The following is a 19,674-nucleotide window of genomic DNA, read 5'->3' as shown; positions in this document are numbered from 1 at the left end:
TGTGGGGTGATTGTGTGCAATCTGGACTGTCTGAGCTCCACCTATACTGGATAAGATGGCCAGGAGGTAACGCCTCGTCAGGTTTTTATTTCTGTCTGTGTCCCCATTGGGGAATTGTTCACTTCCTGTTCCTGCACAGGCAATAAAAGCCTGGTCTAAGGTGTAACCCTTCCTCATTGGAGAGATTTCCCATCACTTCCTGTCCAGAGGGGAAGGGGGAATGTCCCTCAGTGGGAAGAGGGTCTCTAACCTCAGTGGGGGTCAGCTTTCATGATGGGAGGGGGCGTAAGTGTCACATCACAAATGGGTCCCTCATAATATCCAGTGAGAGGAGCCTGGAGACATGCAACAGGAGAAGGCTGAAGGCTACAAGAAGAAGTCAGAGACTGCAGGCATGTTACCAGTGCTAGTCAGAGACTGTGGACACGATACAAGAGATGGTCAGAGACTGCAGGCATGATACAGGAGATGGTCAGAGACTGCAGGCATGATACAGGAGATGGTCAGAGACTGCAGGCATGATACAGGAGATGGTCAGAGACTGCAGGCATGATACAGGAGATGGTCAGAGACTGCAGGCATGATACAGGAGATGGTCAGAGACTGCAGGCATGATACAGGAGATGGTCAGAGACTGCAGGCATGATACAGGAGATGGTCAGAGACTGCAGGCATGTTTCAAGAGATTGTCAGAGACTGCAGGCATGTTGCAAGAGATGGTCATAGACTGCAGGCATGTTGCAAGAGATGGTCATAGAATGCAGGCATGTTGCAAGAGATGGTCAGAGACTGCGAGCATGTTGCAAGAGATGGTCAGAGACTGCGGGCATGTTGCAAGAGATGGTCAGAGACTACGGGCATGTTGCAAGAGATGGTCAGAGACTGCGGGCATGTTGCAAGAGATGGTCAGAGACTGCGGGCATGTTGCAAGAGATGGTCAGAGACTGCGGGCATGTTGCAAGAGATGGTCAGAGACTGCGGGCATGTTGCAAGAGATGGTCAGAGACTACGGGCATGTTGCAAGAGATGGTCAGAGACTGCGGGCATGTTGCAAGAGATGGTCAGAGACTGCGGGCATGCTACAAGAAATGGTCAGAGACTGTGGACATGATGCAAGAAGTAGCGTGTCTGGCCAAATCTTGTATTATATCTGCAGTCTCTAACCATCTCTTGTAACATGCCTGCAGTCTCTGACCATCTCTTGTAGCATGCCTGCAGTCTCTGACCATCTCTTGTAGCATGCCTGCAGTCTCTGACCATCTCTTGTAGCATGCCTGCAGTCTCTGACCATCTCTTGTAGCATGCCTGCAGTCTCTGACCATCTCTTGTATCATGCCTGCAGTCTCTGACCATCTCTTGTATCATGCCTGCAGTCTCTGACCATCTCTTGTAGCATGCCTGCAGTCTCTGACCATCTCTTGTAGCATGCCTGCAGTCTCTGACCATCTCTTGTAGCATGCCTGCAGTCTCTGACCATCTCTTGTAGCATGCCTGCAGTCTCTGACCATCTCTTGTAGCATGCCTGCAGTCTCTGACCATCTCTTGTATCATGCCTGCAGTCTCTGACCATCTCTTGTATCATGCCTGCAGTCTCTGACCATCTCTTGTAGCATGCCTGCAGTCTCTGACCATCTCTTGTAGCATGCCTGCAGTCTCTGACCATCTCTTGTAGCATGCCTGCAGTCTCTGACCATCTCTTGTAGCATGCCTGCAGTCTCTGACCATCTCTTGTAGCATGCCTGCAGTCTCTGACCATCTCTTGTAGCATGCCTGCAGTCTCTGACCATCTCTTGTAGAATGTCTGTAGTCTCTGACCATCTCTTGTAGCATGCCTGCAGTCTCTGACCATCTCTTGTAGCATGCCTGCAGTCTCTAACCATCTCTTGTAGCATGCCTGCAGTCTCTGACCATCTCTTGTAGCATGTCTGTAGTCTCTGACCATCTCTTGTAGCATGCCTGTAGTCTCTGACCATCTCTTGTAGCATGCCTGCAGTCTCTAACCATCTCTTGTAGCATGCCTGCAGTCTTTGACCATCTCTTGTAGCATGTCTGTAGTCTCTGACCATCTCTTGTAGCATGTCTGTAGTCTCTGACCATCTCTTGTAGCATGCCTGTAGTCTCTGACCATCTCTTGTAGCATGCCTGCAGTCTCTAACCATCTCTTGTAGCATGCCTGTAGTCTCTGACCATCTCTTGTAGCATGCCTGTAGTCTCTGACCATCTCTTGTAGCATGCCTGCAGTCTCTAACCATCTCTTGTAGCATGCCTGCAGTCTCTGACCATCTCTTGTAGCATGCCTGTAGTCTCTGACCATCTCTTGTAGCATGCCTGTAGTGTCTGGCCATAAGGGTAACCCGTAAAGGCTTTTAAAGGGTCGCCTGTGGAGATTTGTAAGTGCCGTAGTCTCTTTATTCTACCAGCGTGCAAAGTTTTAAAGCATGACATGTTGGGTATCTATTTACTCGCCATAACATCATCTCTTATCGTTTACCAAACAATTGGGGATTATTTTATGTTTTTATGCATTTAAATTCATTAAAGTGTATCTTTTCCCCAAAAAGTGTTTGAAAGATTGCTATGCAAATATCATGTTATAAAACAAATTGCACCACCCACCAATTTATTCTCTAGGGCCTCTTCCTAAAAAAAATATATAATGTTTGGGGTTCCGGGTCATTTTCTGGAAGAAAACATGCTGATTTTGACATGTATGAGAGGAATATCAGAATCAGTGTCCCTGGGGCTTCAGGGGGGGGGGGGGGGGGGGTGGTTAAAAGCACATGTTAAATGTCATTCCTGCTTCTCTTCTCCCCCTAGCGGCTCCTCTGAGAACTGCGCCAGACTACGGAGTCAGGTAATCTATTCATTCTACAGCCGTGTCTGCCGAGAGGCCAGAGAAATGAAAACCTTTCCCATCCGTGCCCAGTTGTGTTATCGGTTATGGCAGTCATCTGTTGTAGCGCGCTCCTGAGCCCTGCACCCTGTATGTAGCACGCTCCTGAGCCCTGCACCCTGTATGTAGCGCGCTCCTGAGCCCTGCACCCTGTATGTAGCGCGCTCCTGAGCCCTGCACCCTGTATGTAGCGCGCTCCTGAGCCCTGCACCCTGTATGTAGCGCGCTCCTGAGCCCTGCACCCTGTATGTAGCGCGCTCCTGAGCCCTGCACCCTGTATGTAGCGCGCTCCTGAGCCCTGCACCCTGTATGTAGCGCGCTCCTGAGCCCTGCACCCTGTATGTAGCGCGCTCCTGAGCCCTGCACCCTGTATTCAGGGCGCTCCTATGCCCTGCACCCTGTATGTAGCGCGCTCCTGCGCCCTGCACCCTGTATTCAGGGCGCTCCTGAGCCCTGCACCCTGTATGTAGCGCGCTCCTGAGCCCTGCACCCTGTATGTAGCGCGCTCCTGAGCCCTGCACCCTGTATGTAGCACGCTCCTGAGCCCTGCACCCTGTATTCAGGGCGCTCCTATGCCCTGCACCCTGTATGTAGCGCGCTCCTGAGCCCTGCACCCTGTATTCAGGGCGCTCCTGCGCCCTGCACCCTGTATTCAGGGCGCTCCTATGCCCTGCACCCTGTATGTAGCGCGCTCCTGCGCCCTGCACCCTGTATTCAGGGCGCTCCTGCGCCCTGCACCCTGTATGTAGCGCGCTCCTGCGCCCTGCACCCTGTATGTAGCGCGCTCCTGCGCCCTGCACCCTGTATGTAGCGCGCTCCTGCGCCCTGCACCCTGTATGTAGCGCGCTCCTGCGCCCTGCACCCTGTATGTAGCGCGCTCCTGCGCCCTGCATTCTGTATGTAGCACGCTCCTGCGTCCTGTATGCAGCCCGCTCCTGAGCCCTGCACCCTGTATGCAGCCCGCTCCTGAGCCCTGCACCTTGTATGCAGCCCGCTCCTGAGCCCTGCACCCTGTATGCAGCCCGCTCCTGAGCCCTGCACCCTGTATGCAGCCCGCTCCTGAGCCCTGCACCCTGTATGCAGCCCGCTCCTGAGCCCTGCACCCTGTATGCAGCCCGCTCCTGAGCCCTGCACCCTGTATGCAGCCCGCTCCTGAGCCCTGCACCCTGTATGCAGCCCGCTCCTGAGCCCTGCACCCTGTATGCAGCCCGCTCCTGAGCCCTGCACCCTGTATGTAGCGCGCTCCTGAGCCCTGTTCATGGTACAACCCTGAGTCCTACACCCAGTGCATAGTGCACGCCTGAGCCCAGTGCCCTGCCCCCCATATATGGCACAATCCTGAGCCCTGCACCCTGTAACTAGTGCACCCCTTAACCTGACGCCCCGTACCCAGCACACCCCCTGCGCCCTGCATGCAGCACACGCCCGAGCCCGGCTCCCCAATGTTGCACCGTTTTGATATTTTAAGCTTTTTTTTTTTTTCAGCTGCTTTTCTCTTAGTTGATAGCAGAGGGGGCGGGGCTTTCGTGCCATCAGTCTTGGCCACCAGATTTGAAGGAAATAGTCTTACTTCTGTGTTCTATCCTGTGTGCAAAAAAATGAAAAAACTGTGTGCAATATTGCTGTGTACTCTGCGCCCTGTCATGTGTACGCCGGCAGTCAGTCACTACAATAATCTGTGACCCACAACCATCACAATGTGCTTTCCTGATCATGTCCTGTTTTTCCGTGCAGGGAAGTCAATCCAATGTGATTAGCCCCATCTCTCCGCCCTCGCAGCCCTCAGGTACGTCCCCAGACATGGAAGAAGTTCTCGCAACATCAGAGTGCTGGGGTGCTTCTATGTACATGAAGTGTGTTCCCTGTGTACTCCTCACCTTCTATGGATTCATCCAGCTTCTCACCATTTACCCTTTTGTGTCACTGACCAGTATGTGTGTCTGTTCCAGACTCCTCTGTCACCCAGAAACCCAGGAGTTTCCTCTTCCGGTCATCCTCTCGCGGAGCTGCGCTCAGCCATTCAGGTGACTGATCACCCCCAACTCCATCACCCCCAACTCCATCACCCCCAACTCCATTACCCCTTCCCACACATAAATCCGTGTTACTGGTCCCTTTCCTTCCCTTTCCCTCCTTTCTACTTTCTTTTCTCTCATTTCTTCTTTCTTTTCTCTTCTTTTTCTCATTTCTTCTTTCTTTCTCTCCTACCTTTTTTTTTTTCTCTTCTCTCTTTCTCTCCTTTCTTCTTTCTTTTCGCTTCTTTTTCTCTCATTTCTTCTTTCTTTTCTCTTCTTTCTTTCTCTCCTTTCTTCTTTCTTTCTCTCCTTTCTTCTTTCTTTTCTCTTCTTTCTTTCTCTCCTTTCTTCTTTCTTTTCTCTTTCTCTCCTTTCTTCTTTCTTTCTTTTCTCTTCTTTCTTTCTTTCTCTCCTTTCTTCTTTCTTTTCTCTTCTTTTTCTCTCATTTCTTCTTTCCTCTTCTTTCTCTCCTACCTTTTCTCTTCTTTCTTTCTTTCTCTCCTTTCTTCTTTCTTTTCTCTTTTTCTCTCCTTTCTTCTTTCTTTCTTTTCTCTTCTTTCTTTCTTTCTCTCCTTTCTTCTTTCTTTTCTCTTCTTTTTCTCTCATTTCTTCTTTCCTCTTCTTTCTCTCCTACCTTTTCTCTTCTTTCTTTCTCTCCTACCTTTTCTCTTCTTTCTTTCTCTCCTTTCTTCTTTCTTTTCTCTTCTTTCTTTTCTCTTCTTTCTTTCTTTCCTACCTTTTCTTTTCTCTTCTTTCTTTCTTTTGCTCCCCCCCCCCCTCTCTCTCTCTCTCTCTCTCTCTCTCTCTCTCTCTCTCTCTCTCTCTCTCTTCTCTTTCCCTCTCCCCCCTTTCTTCTCTCCCTCCCCCTCTCTCCTTCTTGTCCCCAGTCTTTCATTTTGCTCTTTCCTCCCCCCCCTCTCCCCAGTCTTTATTTTTCTCTCTCTTTATCTCTCTCCCCCAGTCTTTCTTTTCGCTCCCCCCCCCCCCTCTCTCTCCCCAGTCTTTATCTCTCTTCTCTCTCTCTCTCTCCCCCCCCCCCAGTCTTTATTTTTCTCTCTCTCTCTTTCTCTCCCCCCCCCCCCAGTCTTTATTTTTTTCTCTCTCTCTTTCTCCCTCTCCCCCCCCCCCCCCCCCCAGTCTTTATTTTCTCTCTCTCATCTCTGCCTCTTGCAGGTTCGGACCTGAGTTCAGGAGAGGGATCCAGTCCTGTGTGGATGCGCACTTCCCGAGCTCCGTCTGATGAGAATGCAGTTCAAGCACAACTACGCAAGGTACGTTGGACCCCAGTCCACATCCCCGTACACCACCCACCTAGAGGATTCTTACCCTGCGCTCTTTCCTTGGTTTCCCTCCTTAGTTGGGGAAGCAGTCTTTCTGTGCTCACATTCTGCTGATCGCTCTGGGGCTGCTTGCAGTGCACCTACTGAGGGTCCTCTTTGGCCCCACTGAGTATGGTTTCCTCTCCCCCCCCCCCCCACACAGTGATGAGAAATGTATATCCCTCTCCTACAGATTCTTAATCTGATTTGCCCAAATTATTTTCCAAGCCATCTTCAGCAGAGATTGTCTGATTGTCACTCCAGTCCTTCAGTGATGAACTTACCCCCTGAAGAGTCTCAGCCTACCACTTATATTCCCAGATTAACCACTTGCCTCCCGAGCCAATTCTGACATTTCTCTCCAACATGTAAAAATTATTTTATTTTTTTTTTTGCTAGAATTTATTTGGAACCCCCCAAACATTATATATTATTTAGGCAAAGACACTAGAGCATAAAATGATGGGCATTGCCATTATTTTATGTCTCATATCGGTTTATCAAATGCAACTTCTTTTGGAGAAAACACACTGAATTGTATGGAACATAAATACAATATAGAAGGCTTTATCGTGATTTTTCAACCATTCTGGTTTGCTGGAAGCATTTGGTCTCATTTCTCGTGTGTCTGATGTCAATGCACATGCGCTCATCGGCCACTTTATCAGTTACACCTTGCTAGTCCCGGGTTGGACCCCCTTTTTCCTTCATTCTTCGTGGCAGAGATTCAACAAGGTGTTGGAAACATTCCTCAGAGATTTTGGTCCATATTGACATGATAGGATCACGCAGTTGCTGCAGATTTGTCGGTTGCACATCCATGAACCGTTGATACAAGGCAGGATGGATTCACCACACCATGACACCACCACCAGCCTGAACCATTGATACAAGGCAGGATGGATCCTCCACACCATGACATCACCGCCACCAGCCTGAACCATCGATACAAGGCAGGATGGATCCACCACACCAAGACACCACCACCAGCCTGAACCATTGATACAAGGCAGGATGGATCCTCCACACCATGACACCACCACCACCAGCCTGAACCATTGATACAAGGCAGGATTGATCCTCCACACCATGACACCACCACCACCAGCCTGAACCATTGATACAAGGCAGGATGGATCTACCACACCATGACACCACCACCACCAGCCTGAACCGTTGATACAAGGCAGGATGGATCCACCACACCATGACACCACCACCACCAGCCTGAACCATTGATACAAGGCAGGATGGATCCTCCACACCATGACACCACCACCACCAGCCTGAAACATTGATACAAGGCAGGATGGATCCTCCACACCATGACACCACCACCACCAGCCTGAACCGTTGATACAAGGCAGGATGGATCCACCACACCATGACACCACCACCACCAGCCTGAACCATTGATACAAGGCAGGATGGATCCACCACACCATGACACCACCACCACCAGCCTGAACCGTTGATACAAGGCAGGATGGATCCCCCACACCATGACACCACCACCACCAGCCTGAACCATTGATACAAGGCAGGATGGATCCACCATACCATGACACCACCACCACCCGCCTGAACCATTGATACAAGGCAGGATGGATCCCCCCCACACCATGACACCACCACCAGCCTGAACCATTGATACAAGGCAGGATGGATCCCCCACACCATGACACCACCAGCCTGAACCGTTGATACAAGGCAGGATGGATCCCCCACACCATGACACCACCACCACCAGCCTGAACCATTGATACAAGGCAGAATGGATCCTCCACACCATGACACCACCACCACCAGCCTGAACCATTGATACAAGGCAGGATGGATCCCCCCCACACCATGACACCACCACCACCAGCCTGAACCATTGATACAAGGCAGGATGGATCCCCCACACCATGACACCACCAGCCTGAACCGTTGATACAAGGCAGGATGGATCCCCCACACCATGACACCACCACCACCAGCCTGAACCATTGATACAAGGCAGAATGGATCCTCCACACCATGACACCACCACCACCAGCCTGAACCATTGATACAAGGCAGGATGGATCCCCCCCACACCATGACACCACCACCACCAGCCTGAACCATTGATACAAGGCAGGATGGATCCCCCACACCATGACATCACCACCACCAGCCTGAACCATTGATACAAGGCAGGATGGATCTACCACACCATGACACCACCACCAGCCTGAACCATTGATACAAGGCAGGATGGATCTACCACACCATGACACCACCACCACCAGCCTGAACCATTGATACAAGGCAGGATGGATCTACCACACCATGACACCACCAGCCTGAACTAATGATACAAAGCAGGATGGATCCACCACACCATGACACCACCACCAGCCTGAACCGTTGATACAAGGCAGGATGGATCCACTACACCAGGACACCACCAGTCTGAACCGTTGGTACAAGACAGGATGGATCCACTACACCATGACACCACCAGTCTGAACCGTTGGTACAAGGGTGGATGGATCCATGCTTCCATGTTGTTTATACCAAATTCTCACCCTACCATCTGAATGTTGCTATTCCTGTTCCTATTCCTTCGAACTGAGGAAGCTACTTGAATAAATCATCCTCAGTGTCTTCTCCATGACAGAAGTCCAGTTGATTTGTAATCACTAACACCAGCCAAACCCATTTCCCAAGTTGCAATGTTGGTGGTCATCTGTGTTGCTGATTCTGTCCATGATTTATTATTGCAGGATATTGAGTCCCACCTCAACGTCACCTTGCAGGATCCGCTCTGTGAGTCTCTTGCCAACGGCGTCATCCTGTGCCAGCTGCTGAACCACCTGCGGCCGCGCTCCATCCTGTTCATCCACGTGCCTTCACCTGCTGTGGTACGATGACACTGCATTGGTTGGCTGCCCACTAAGGAGGTCTTCCCGCCCGCCATTCACACCCGCTTCTTCTCTTTCAGCCTAAACTGAACCCTGTGAAATGTCGCAAGAATGTGGACAGCTTCCTGGAGGCTTGCCAGAGGCTGGGCGTCCCTGAGGTAAACCCAACGTGATTTATAATTGTGCTGTAATAATAGGGCTGGACAGGTCCCCCGGGGTCAGAACAGGACACAGGGGCCAGGTAGCACCATGGATGTCACCAACACGTTATTGAAAAGGACAGTATATATTGTCTGGCTCCTTAAAAGTACCCATTGGCTACCAAGTTGCTTTAATTGGTCCCACAGTTCCACCTATGTTTTCCAACCTATATTCATACTGTCTTCAGCCATCCAATAAAGCCATTGGGCTTGAAGGTATATAGCAGTGGTCTCCAAACTGCGGCTCAGGGGCCGTATGTGGCCCTTTACTTGCTTTGTCTGGCCCTTGGGGCACTATTTCTCCGACTTATCTGAGTTCCTCCAACTGACAACAAAAATTGGCCAGAATTACTGCCACTGACACCAACAATGGGGCATAATTCCTGTCACTGACACCATCAATGGAGCATAATTCCTGTCACTGACACCATCAATGGAGCATAATTCCTGTCACTGACACCATCAATGGAGCATAATTCCTGTCACTGACACCAACAATGGGGCAGAAGTCCTGCCACTGACACTAATTGAGGCATTATTCCACTCACTATTCCGCTCACTGACACCAACAAGGGGGCATAATTCCTGTCACTGACACCAACAATGGGGCATATTGCCTGTCACTGACACCAGCAATGGGTCATATTTCCTGTCACTGACATCATCAATGGGTCATCATTCCTGCCACTGACATCATCAATGGGTCATCATTCCTGCCACTGACGCCAATAATGGGCACGGTTCCACTGACACCCATGATGGGGCATTGTTTGCTCCCACACTAGGACGTTTTCTTTCTTTTCTTGCTGGTCACAGCCTGGCCCCCTAAAGCCTGAAGGACAGTAAACTGGCCCTTTGTTTGGAAGGTTTGGAGACCCCTGGTATATAGCTTGCTGTACACAGGACTGGGTAAGAACATTCAAATAGTTGGAAAACACCTGAACTCAGTCATTTGATGGGTTATAGAACACATAGGTAGGTGTGCTGAGCGTGTCCTATGTATCTTTTTGGTTTTGTGTCGTTATTTGTGTCGTTTTGGTCTGATTTCTTATGTGTGTGCTGCTTATGCCTCGTTGTAATAACATATGTGTTTTTATTTTTTATTTTTTTTTCTTTCTCCTTATTTCCGGCATATTTCACCCATGACATCTCCATCTCTCTGTCCGGTGACATGCACGGTGTAATCTGCATGTGGTGTCTATGCCACCCTCCCCTGGTGCATGCCCCACCTCAACCCTAACCTCATTGCTTGTGGTGGCTCTAACTGGTGACCCCATTGTTGATGGCTTTTCCTGACGGCAACGCCTGTGAATGCTTTTCCTATCATTGTTCTTTCTTGTTCCTTTGGGCCCCTCCCCCTCTCTATCTTTTCTTTCTTTATTTTACCCCCTTTTCTTTTTACTCTTCACCACCTCCACTGCTAACTCCTACCGACTCTACCCCATCTCTTTCACCTTTTGGCTGTCCAACTCTTTCATCTGTGACTCCTGTTTGACTCTTTTTCTCCTGCTTCCCTCCCCCTGCAAAACCCACCCTGTTCCCTCCCCCTGCAAAACCCACCCTGTTCCCTCCCCCTGCAAAACCCACCCTGTTCCCTCCCCCTGCAAAACCCACCCTGTTCCCTCCCCCTGCAAAACCCACCCTGTTCCCTCCCCCTGCAAAACCCACCCTGTTTCCTCCCCCTGCAAAACCCACCCTGTTCCCTCCCCCTGCAAAACCCACCCTGTTCCCTCCCCCTGCAAAACCCACCCTGTTCCCTCCCCCTGCAAAACCCACCCTGTTCCCTTCCCCTGCAAAACCCACCCTGTTCCCTCCGCCTGCAAAACCCACCCTGTTCCCACCCCCTGCAAAACCCACCCTGTTCCCACCCCCTGCAAAACCCACCCTGTTCCCTCCCCCTGCAAAACCCACCCTGTTCCCTCCCCCTGCAAAACCCACCCTGTTCCCTCCCTGCCTATGTCTCCTCCGCCCTCCTGTCTCTACGCTAGCGAGATCTCTGCTCAGCCTCCGACATCCTGGCAGGCGGGAGCCTGGACATCGTACAAAGGTTGGTCTCCTCTTTGCTGCTGCTCCTCGCCTCCAGTGATACGCCCACGAGCAACCCAAGCTCCGCCCTCTCCGAGGAGACAGCGATGTGTTCTACTCTCCTGCAGCTGCTCTATCAATACCACGGCTTCCTGCTCTTCTACGCTCTGCTAATGCTGGCCCTCTGCGTGGCCTGCAACAAACTGTCTGTCCTGTAGGAGCCAGGCCGTATATAATATGGCTTCCCTTTTGGCGTTAAGACGTGACACTGTGTGTCGGTTCTCCACGAAAAATGGGATTTCATCTCCACGAAGTGGGAATTCTCACAAGAGCTCTTCACTAGGTTTTGGGTTTCAATGAATTTCAGGTTTCACGTTAAACACTAAAGCCTGGGCGGACACTGCAGCCTCCCAATATGGCCTTTTTGGAAGTAGAAGGTTTAGATTTCAATGAGATTCAGGTTACACTTTAAATACCAAAGCCTGACTGGACACTACAGCTTCCCATAATGGCCTTTCGGAAGTAGCCACTGTGGTATGCCAATGTGGGAGTGGTGGCCATATCTGCTGTCAGCTGCCATCTTGGTGCCGGCTTTCAGGTTGACTTTGGTGCTGGATGCCTTCTGTTGTGCCTTTCAGTCCGCATGGTGTCAGGGGATCACCAATAGCTGCCTTGACAGTCCTGGATTCATTCAGCCAGCCAATGAGGAGGAAGCAGACCTACTCCTTTAGAAGATCCTTGATGATTGAGGGCTCAGGGACTCTGATGTATTAACTTCTTTGGAATGTGATTTTTTTTTTTTTTTTTTTTCTCCTGTCCGAATGGATGCTTTACACACCACACCATACAATGAACTTGATTTCACACTGCAATACAGGGTTGTCTCAATGAAACTGGTGGCCCCTGGGGACACAAGACTATGTATTTAATAGAAGACTCCTGAGGATTGGTGGATGGTTCAATGTTCAGTACAAGGTGCAATGACCTACTCGGGTTTAATACAGGAACGCCTCACTTTTTTTTTTTTTTTCAAAAGCAACCCCCCCATCATTAAATAGAAAAATGTAAAAGTGAGCGCTATCCAGTCAGCAGCTGAACACTCAAGGTAACCAAAATAAAAACCTTATCGTAAACCTCAAAATAGAAAAGTGCAGCACTAAAATTATCAATAGTATGATAAATATCTCACATAAAAAGCGATATATACGGTACATAATAATAGATTATTATATAAAAGTTCAGTATTGGTGGCAGTCTATGAGGAGGACCCAGGACGTCGTGACGTCACACCGCCGGTGCCACGTGGAGGCCCGGCGGCCATCTTAGTTTCTGGAGGGTTAGTTATCTCTTCAATCCTGACGCTGATACACTGATTTTATCGATTCTTATGTTTGCAAACACTCGTTTTTGACAAATAATAAATTATTTTCCAAATACTACACTACGGGCACCCTTCATGGTCTCCCTTGAGGAGCATTTTGTTTACAGAGCCTGTTTTTTGATCCAGCCATCCATCCATCCATCCTTTGAGTCCAGAGACTCCCTGTAAGCAGGCATCCTCACCTACTCATCCCTTAAAGCAGTGGTTCTCAACCTTCCTAATGCCGTGACCCTTTAATACAGTTCCTCATGTTGTGGTGACCCCCAACCATAAAATTATTTACCCAGTAATTATAATTCATGAGTGTCCTTTTACCTCCAATACTGCTGCTTTCTACACAGTAGCTGCTTTCAACACAGTAGCTGCTTTCAACACAGTAGCTGCTTTCAACACAGTAGCTGCTTTCAACACAGCAGCTGCTCTTTACACATCGGAAATATGTGTTTTCTGATGGTCTTAGGGGACCCCTGTGAAAGGGTCGTTCGACCCCCAAAGGGGTCGCGACCCACAGGTTGAGAACCACTGCCTTAAAGGGACCTCCGGCTACCTGGATTTATTTTCTCTTCGCTGGGCTTATAACATCACTATTGTGGTGCCCCTGACCAGACCTTTATCCGTTAAGGAGACCCTTGATGTTACATTTAATGCATACTCAAATTACGCATCTGGTGAGTGCGTACTTTTATCACATCTTTTAGAGCACCACCACTGGATTATATTACCAATCTGCACCTTATATCCACATAGACTGTCACCAATACTGAACTTTTATATAATCCTCAATTATTATTATTGTTATCTACCGTATATACAGTGAAGGAAATAAGTATTTGCTCCCCGGCTGATGTTGAATGTTCGCCCCTCACACAGAAATGATCGGTCTAAAAATCGAATTCTGTGTATTGTAACTCTGAGAGACAGAATACAACAACAAATTCAGCAGAAATGCGTCTAACAAATGATGACTGATCTGCATGTTTATGAGGGAAATGAGGATTTGATCCCCTTCACAAAACATGACTTAGTACTTGGTGGCCAATCCCTTGTTGGCAATCACAGAGATCAGACGTTTCCTGGAGTTGGCCCCCAGGTTCACACACATCTCAGGAGGGATTTTGGCCCACTCCTCTTGGCAGATCCTTTCCAAGTCATTAAGGTTTGGTGGCTGATGTTTGGCAACTCGAATTTTCAGCTCCCTCCACAGATTTTCAATTGGATTAAGGTCTGGAGACTGGCTAGGCCACTCCAGGACCTTAATGTGCTTCTTCTTGAGCCGCTCCTTTGTTGCCTTGGCCGTGTGTTTTGGGTCACTGTCATGCTGGAACACCCATCCACCACCCATTTTCAATGTCCTGGCTGAGGGAAGAAGGTTCTCACCCAAGATTTGAGGGTACATTGCCCGTCCATCGTCCCTTTGATGCGGTGCAGTTGTCCTGTCCCCTTAGCAGAAAAACACCCCCAAAGCAGAATGTTTCCACCACCATGTTTCACAGTTGGGATGGTGTTCTTGGGGTCATAGGCAGCATTCCTCCTCCTCCAAACACGGCGAGTTGAGTTGATGCCAAAGAGCTGGATTTTGGTCCCATCTGACCACAACACTTCCCACCAGTCCTCCTCTGCATCCTTCAGATGTTCAGTGGCAGACTTCAGACGGGCCTGGACATGTGCTTTCTTGAGCAGAGGGACCTTGCGGGCACTGCAGGATTTCAGTCCTTGTCGGCGTAGTGTGTTACCAATTGTTTTCTTGGTGACTGTGGTCCCAGCTGCCTGGAGATCATTGACAAGATCCTCACGTGTAGTTCTGGGATGATTCCTCACTGTTCTCATGATCATTGACACTCCACGAGGTGAGATCTTGCATGGTGCACCAGACCTAGGGAGACTGACACTTGTTTTGTGTTTCTTCCATTTGTGAATGATTGCACCAACTGTTGTCACCTTCTCACCAAGCTGCTTGGCCATAGTTTGGTAGCCCAGTCCAGCCTTGTGTAGGTCTACCATCTTGTCCCTGACATCCTTGGACAGCTCTTTGGTCTTTGCCATGGTGGAGAGTTTGGAATCTGATGGTTTGATGGCTCCTGTGGACAGGTGTCTTTTAACACAATGAGATTAGCAGCACTCCCTTTAAGAGACTGCTTCTAATCTCAGCTTGTTACCTGTATGAGAGACACCTGGGAGCCAGAAATCCTGCTGAATGATAGGGGATCAAATCCTTCTTTCCCTCATGAACATGCAGATCCGTCATCATTTGTTAGACGCATTTCTGCTGAATTTGTTGTTGTATTCTGTCTCTCAGTGTTACACCGAACATTCCATTGTTAGACCGATCATTTCTGTGTGAGGGGCGAACATTCCATTGTTAGACCGATCATTTCTGTGTGAGGGGCGAACATTCAGCATCAGCCGGGGAGCAAATACACATTTCCTTCACTGTATATCGCTTTTTATGTGGGATATTTTATCATACTTTTATAATTTTAGCGCTGCACTTTTCTATTTTGAACCCCCCCATCATGCAGGCTTCCTTCTATGTCCATGCCGGGATTCATGCTGTGCTTCCAAGCTGCAGGTCTTATAGACCCCGGGACTACAGTTGTTCCTTCACCTCCCTCACCATTTACAAAATGAATCCAGTGCAGTTGCTCCAGAACATAGTAAATGGGCAGAAGCTCTGCCGACTTTTATCATCCAATCATGCGCAAGCAAAAATGCTGGGTTTTTTGTTTTCATTACATGATTGGGTATTCTTTGCAGAATAAAGCTTTTACCAAGCTCTGGAACAAGTGCACTATAGTAAATCAACCCGGGTGTGTGTTGTGAATGAGAAGAGGCCGGACATAGGAGGAAGTTGGCATCACAGGAGGTTCCTGTTGAGGAAAAAAAAATGTTTTACTGCTTTAAATCTGGTAAGGATGATCTGGTCAGAGGTGGGCTTTAAAGTCCACACAGATACTGTCCCTGTGCCCATAGACCACAAGCTCTGCGCTCAGCCAAGATCCCTTCCTAAGCTCCAGTGTCAGCTGGTCTCTGAGCTTAGAGGTTCACGTCAACGCACCTGCCCACATGACAGTGTTCGGGCCTGGTGATTGGATGCTCTGGGAGAGATTTACTGAAACAGCTGTGCACAGAACCAATCCGCTTCCAGGTTATATTGCCAAAGCTTAATTGAACAAGCTGAAGTTAAAAGCTGATTGGCTCCCATGCACAGCTGCACCAGATTGGAGTGCTCCAGTTTTAGTAAATCTTCCCCTCTGAGCCATATACATGGAAGCTACTCCAGCTACTTCCTACCTGGCCAATTCTGACATTTCTCTCCTACGTGTAAAACATTTTTTTTGCTAGAAAATTGTTTAGAACTCCCAAATATTTTATTTATATATATATATATATATACATACACAGGCGTACCTCGGTTTATGAATTTAATGTCTTCTGCAGGACTTTTCGTATTGTGAAAAATTGCAGTTTACGTATTGCGTAAACTGAAACGTGGTTTCCCATAGGAATGCATTGAAAACCAATTAATCCGTTCCGGAGGTCAGAAAAAAGTTTTATCTGTTCAAAACTCTTTATAAAGTGCATTTTAAAGGCATAAATACTGTACAGGGACATGATTAAAAATTGATTCGTAAATGCATTGAAAACCAATTAATCCATTCCGGAGGTCAGAAGAAAGTCCAAAAAAGTCTTCTGTTCAAAACTCTATAAAGTGCACTTTAAAGGCATAAATACTGTACAGGGACACGATTAAAAAAACAAATTGTAAATGCATTGAAAACCAATTAATCCATTCCGATGGTCAGAAAAAAGTAAAAAAAAAAAAGTTTTATCTGTTCAAAACTCTTTATAAAGTTCACTTTAAAGGCATAAATACTGTACAGGGATATGATTTAAAAAAAAAAACGTAAATGCATTGAAAACCAATTAATCTGTTCCGGAGGTCAGAAGAAAGTAAAAAAAAAAAGTCTTTTATCTGTTCAAAACTCTTTATAAAGTGCACTTTAAAGGCATAAATACTGTACAGGGACATGATTAAAAAAAAAAATTGTAAATGCACTGAAAACCAATTAATCCATTCCGACGGTCAGAAAAAAGTAAAAAAAAAAAGTTTTATCTGTTCAAAACGCTTTATAAAGTTCACTTTAAAGGCATAAATACTGTACAGGGATATGATTTAAAAAAAAAAAAAACGTAAATGCGTTGAAAACCAATTAATCCATTCCGGTGGTCAGAAGAAAGTAAAAAAAAAAAGTCTTATCTGTTCAAAACACTATAAAGTGCACTTTAATGGCAAATACTGTACAGGGACATGATTAAAAATTGATTCGTAAATGCACTGAAAACCAATTAATCCATTCCGGAGGTCAGAAGAAAGTCCAAAAAAGTCTTCTGTTCAAAACTCTTTATAAAGTGCACTTTAAAGGCATAAATACTGTACAGGGACATGGTTAAAAAATATATATATATAAATGCATTGAAAACCAATTAATCTATATTGCAAAAACAATTAGTAAACCGAGGCATTATTTTCAATGGATTTTCATTCGTTAACTGAAAATTACATTAACCGAGGTGTTCGTAAACCGAAGTACGCCTGTGTGTGTGTGTGTGTGTGTATATATATATATATAATTTTTATTTTGTTTTGCACAGGCCCCTAGAGAATAAAATGGTGGGTTTTGTAGTTTTTTATTTTACACAGTATCTGAACAGCAGTTTTTAAAAAGCAAAAAATACAATGTAAAGAATTTTAGTTCACACATGCACGATTAAAATACCCATTTTTTTTTTTGTAAAATATAAAAGATGTTACGCCCAGTAAATGGATGCCTAGCATGTCACGTTTAAAAATTTGCGTACGCCTATAGAACGGCGCCAAAGTACGGTACAAAAAAATTGATAATAGTTGTCGCTTTAAAAGCCTTTCAGATTACCAGTTTAGAGTTGCTCAGGAGGTCCAGTGATAGAACTATTGCTCTTGCTATAACTTTGTGGCGATGCCTCATGTGACCACTGATTACATATGCGTGACCTACGTATGTGTTTGCCTTTGCCAGGGAGGGGGCTCCTTTCATTTTTTAATTTTTTATTTTTACACTGTCCCTTTAAATTTTTTTAAATCCCTTTAACTCTAGGTTCACATATATGCGGCCATGTTTTGTGAGAGCACGAGAGCCCATTCATTTGAATGGACTCCAGTGCCCCGTGACACGCAGGGAAGAAGTCCCTGCACTTCTGAAAATGCAGCCGAGGTTCCCAGTACGGTTGCCTTTTGCAGTGCAGGCGGCGTGCCATTAGAACTAATGTTGAGGACAGAACTCAAAGTGGGGCATTTTGGGTGGAGTTGACCTTGACAACAGAAAGTGACTATATAGGTGGAGACATGGTAAGATGAAGGGTTACTCGAGAATTATTTTATACATATTTTCACTTAGCTATAGGATGTTCATTTTGAAATAGACGTTAAATTGCATAATAATGTATGTAGGGCTGTAGCCTCCATATCTTGTATCGGTCAGGAATGCCAGTTGTGAGATCTTCATTTTGGGGTACTGGTAATGCCTGTTAGGAAGACATTCCAGGGATGTCTCATTGCATCTGCTGCATTCTTTGTAGGGTAAACTAAATCAGTCATAACAGCCAGACCCCTTCTTAATCTATGGCCTTGGCTGGTGCTGGAATTAAACACGTAACCAAACATAAGAGCTGGACCTCTTCTTAATACATGGTCTTGGCACCAAGGACTAAACCAATCAGAAGAGCCAGATCCCTTCTTCATCCATTGCAGTTGCTGGCACTAATAACTAAACCAAACATAACAGCCAGACCCCATTTGTAATTCATGGCCTTGCCTGGTGCTGGATTTAAAAACTCAACAAAACATAAGAGCTAGACCTCTTCCTAATACATGGTCTTGGCACCAAGGACTAAACCAATCAGAAGAGTCAGATCCCTTCTTAATCCATGGCAGGTGCTGGCACTAATAACTAAACCAAACATAACAGCCAGACCCCATTTGTAATCCATGGCCTTGCCTGGTGCTGGAATGAAAAACGTAGCCAAACATAAGAGCTAGACCTCTTCTTAATACATGGCCTTGGCACCAAGGACTAAACCAATCAGAAGAGCCAGATCCCTTCTTCATCCATTGCAGTTGCTGGCACTAATAACTAAACCAAACATAACAGCCAGACCCCATTTGTAATTCATGGCCTTGCCTGGTGCTGGATTTAAAAACTCAACAAAACATAAGAGCTAGACCTCTTCCTAATACATGGTCTTGGCACCAAGGACTAAACCAATCAGAAGAGCCAGATCCCTTCTTCATCCATGGCAGGTGCTGGCACTAATAACTAAACCAAACATAACAGCCAGACCCCATTTGTAATCCATGGCCTTGCCTGGTGCTGGAATGAAAAACGTAGCCAAACATAAGCGCTAGACCTCTTCTTAATACATGGCCTTGGCACCAAGGACTAAACCAATCAGAAGAGCCAGATCCCTTCTTCATCCATTGCAGTTGCTGGCACTAATAACTAAACCAAACATAACAGCCAGACCCCATTTGTAATTCATGGCCTTGCCTGGTGCTGGATTTAAAAACTCAACAAAACATAAGAGATAGACCTCTTCCTAATACATGGTCTTGGCACCAAGGACTAACCCAATCATTCCTCTTATTATCCATAGCTGTGGCAATTGCTGGCACTAAGAACTAAACGGAACAAAACAGCCAGACCCCTTCATAATCCATGGACTTGGCAGGTGCCAAACATCGGAGCCAGAAATCTAATTAATTCATGGCGCTGGCAGGTTTTGGCACCAAGGATTAAACCAATCATAAGTGCTAGACCCCTTATTTTTCAATAGCCTTAACGAATGTTGTCACCAGTAACTAAACCAATCATAAGAGCTATACCTCTTATTATCCAGTAGTCGTGGCAGGTGCT

General features: G+C 47.1%; 1 protein-coding gene across 1 annotated transcript; it reads left to right on the top strand.

Moving 5' to 3' along the window:
• Positions 1–2,763: 2,763 nt before the first annotated feature.
• On the top strand, positions 2,764–12,417 carry LOC149428697 (leucine-rich repeat and calponin homology domain-containing protein 4-like). Its single transcript, XM_089667102.1, has 7 exons — positions 2,764–2,854; positions 4,628–4,679; positions 4,843–4,917; positions 6,082–6,179; positions 8,981–9,118; positions 9,199–9,276; positions 11,307–12,417. The coding sequence occupies exons 4-7, from the start codon at positions 6,123–6,125 to the stop codon at positions 11,559–11,561; spliced, it is 528 nt and encodes a 175-aa protein (XP_089523228.1). The 5' UTR covers positions 2,764–2,854; positions 4,628–4,679; positions 4,843–4,917; positions 6,082–6,122; the 3' UTR covers positions 11,562–12,417.
• The last annotated feature ends 7,257 nt before the right edge of the window (positions 12,418–19,674 follow it).

Source organism: Staurois parvus, unplaced genomic scaffold (assembly GCF_062004578.1).
Source record: "Staurois parvus isolate SC_StPar_1 unplaced genomic scaffold, SC_StPar_1.0 ptg003027l, whole genome shotgun sequence".
NCBI lineage: Eukaryota > Metazoa > Chordata > Amphibia > Anura > Ranidae > Staurois > Staurois parvus.
This window is presented reverse-complemented; position numbering and strand designations above follow the sequence as displayed.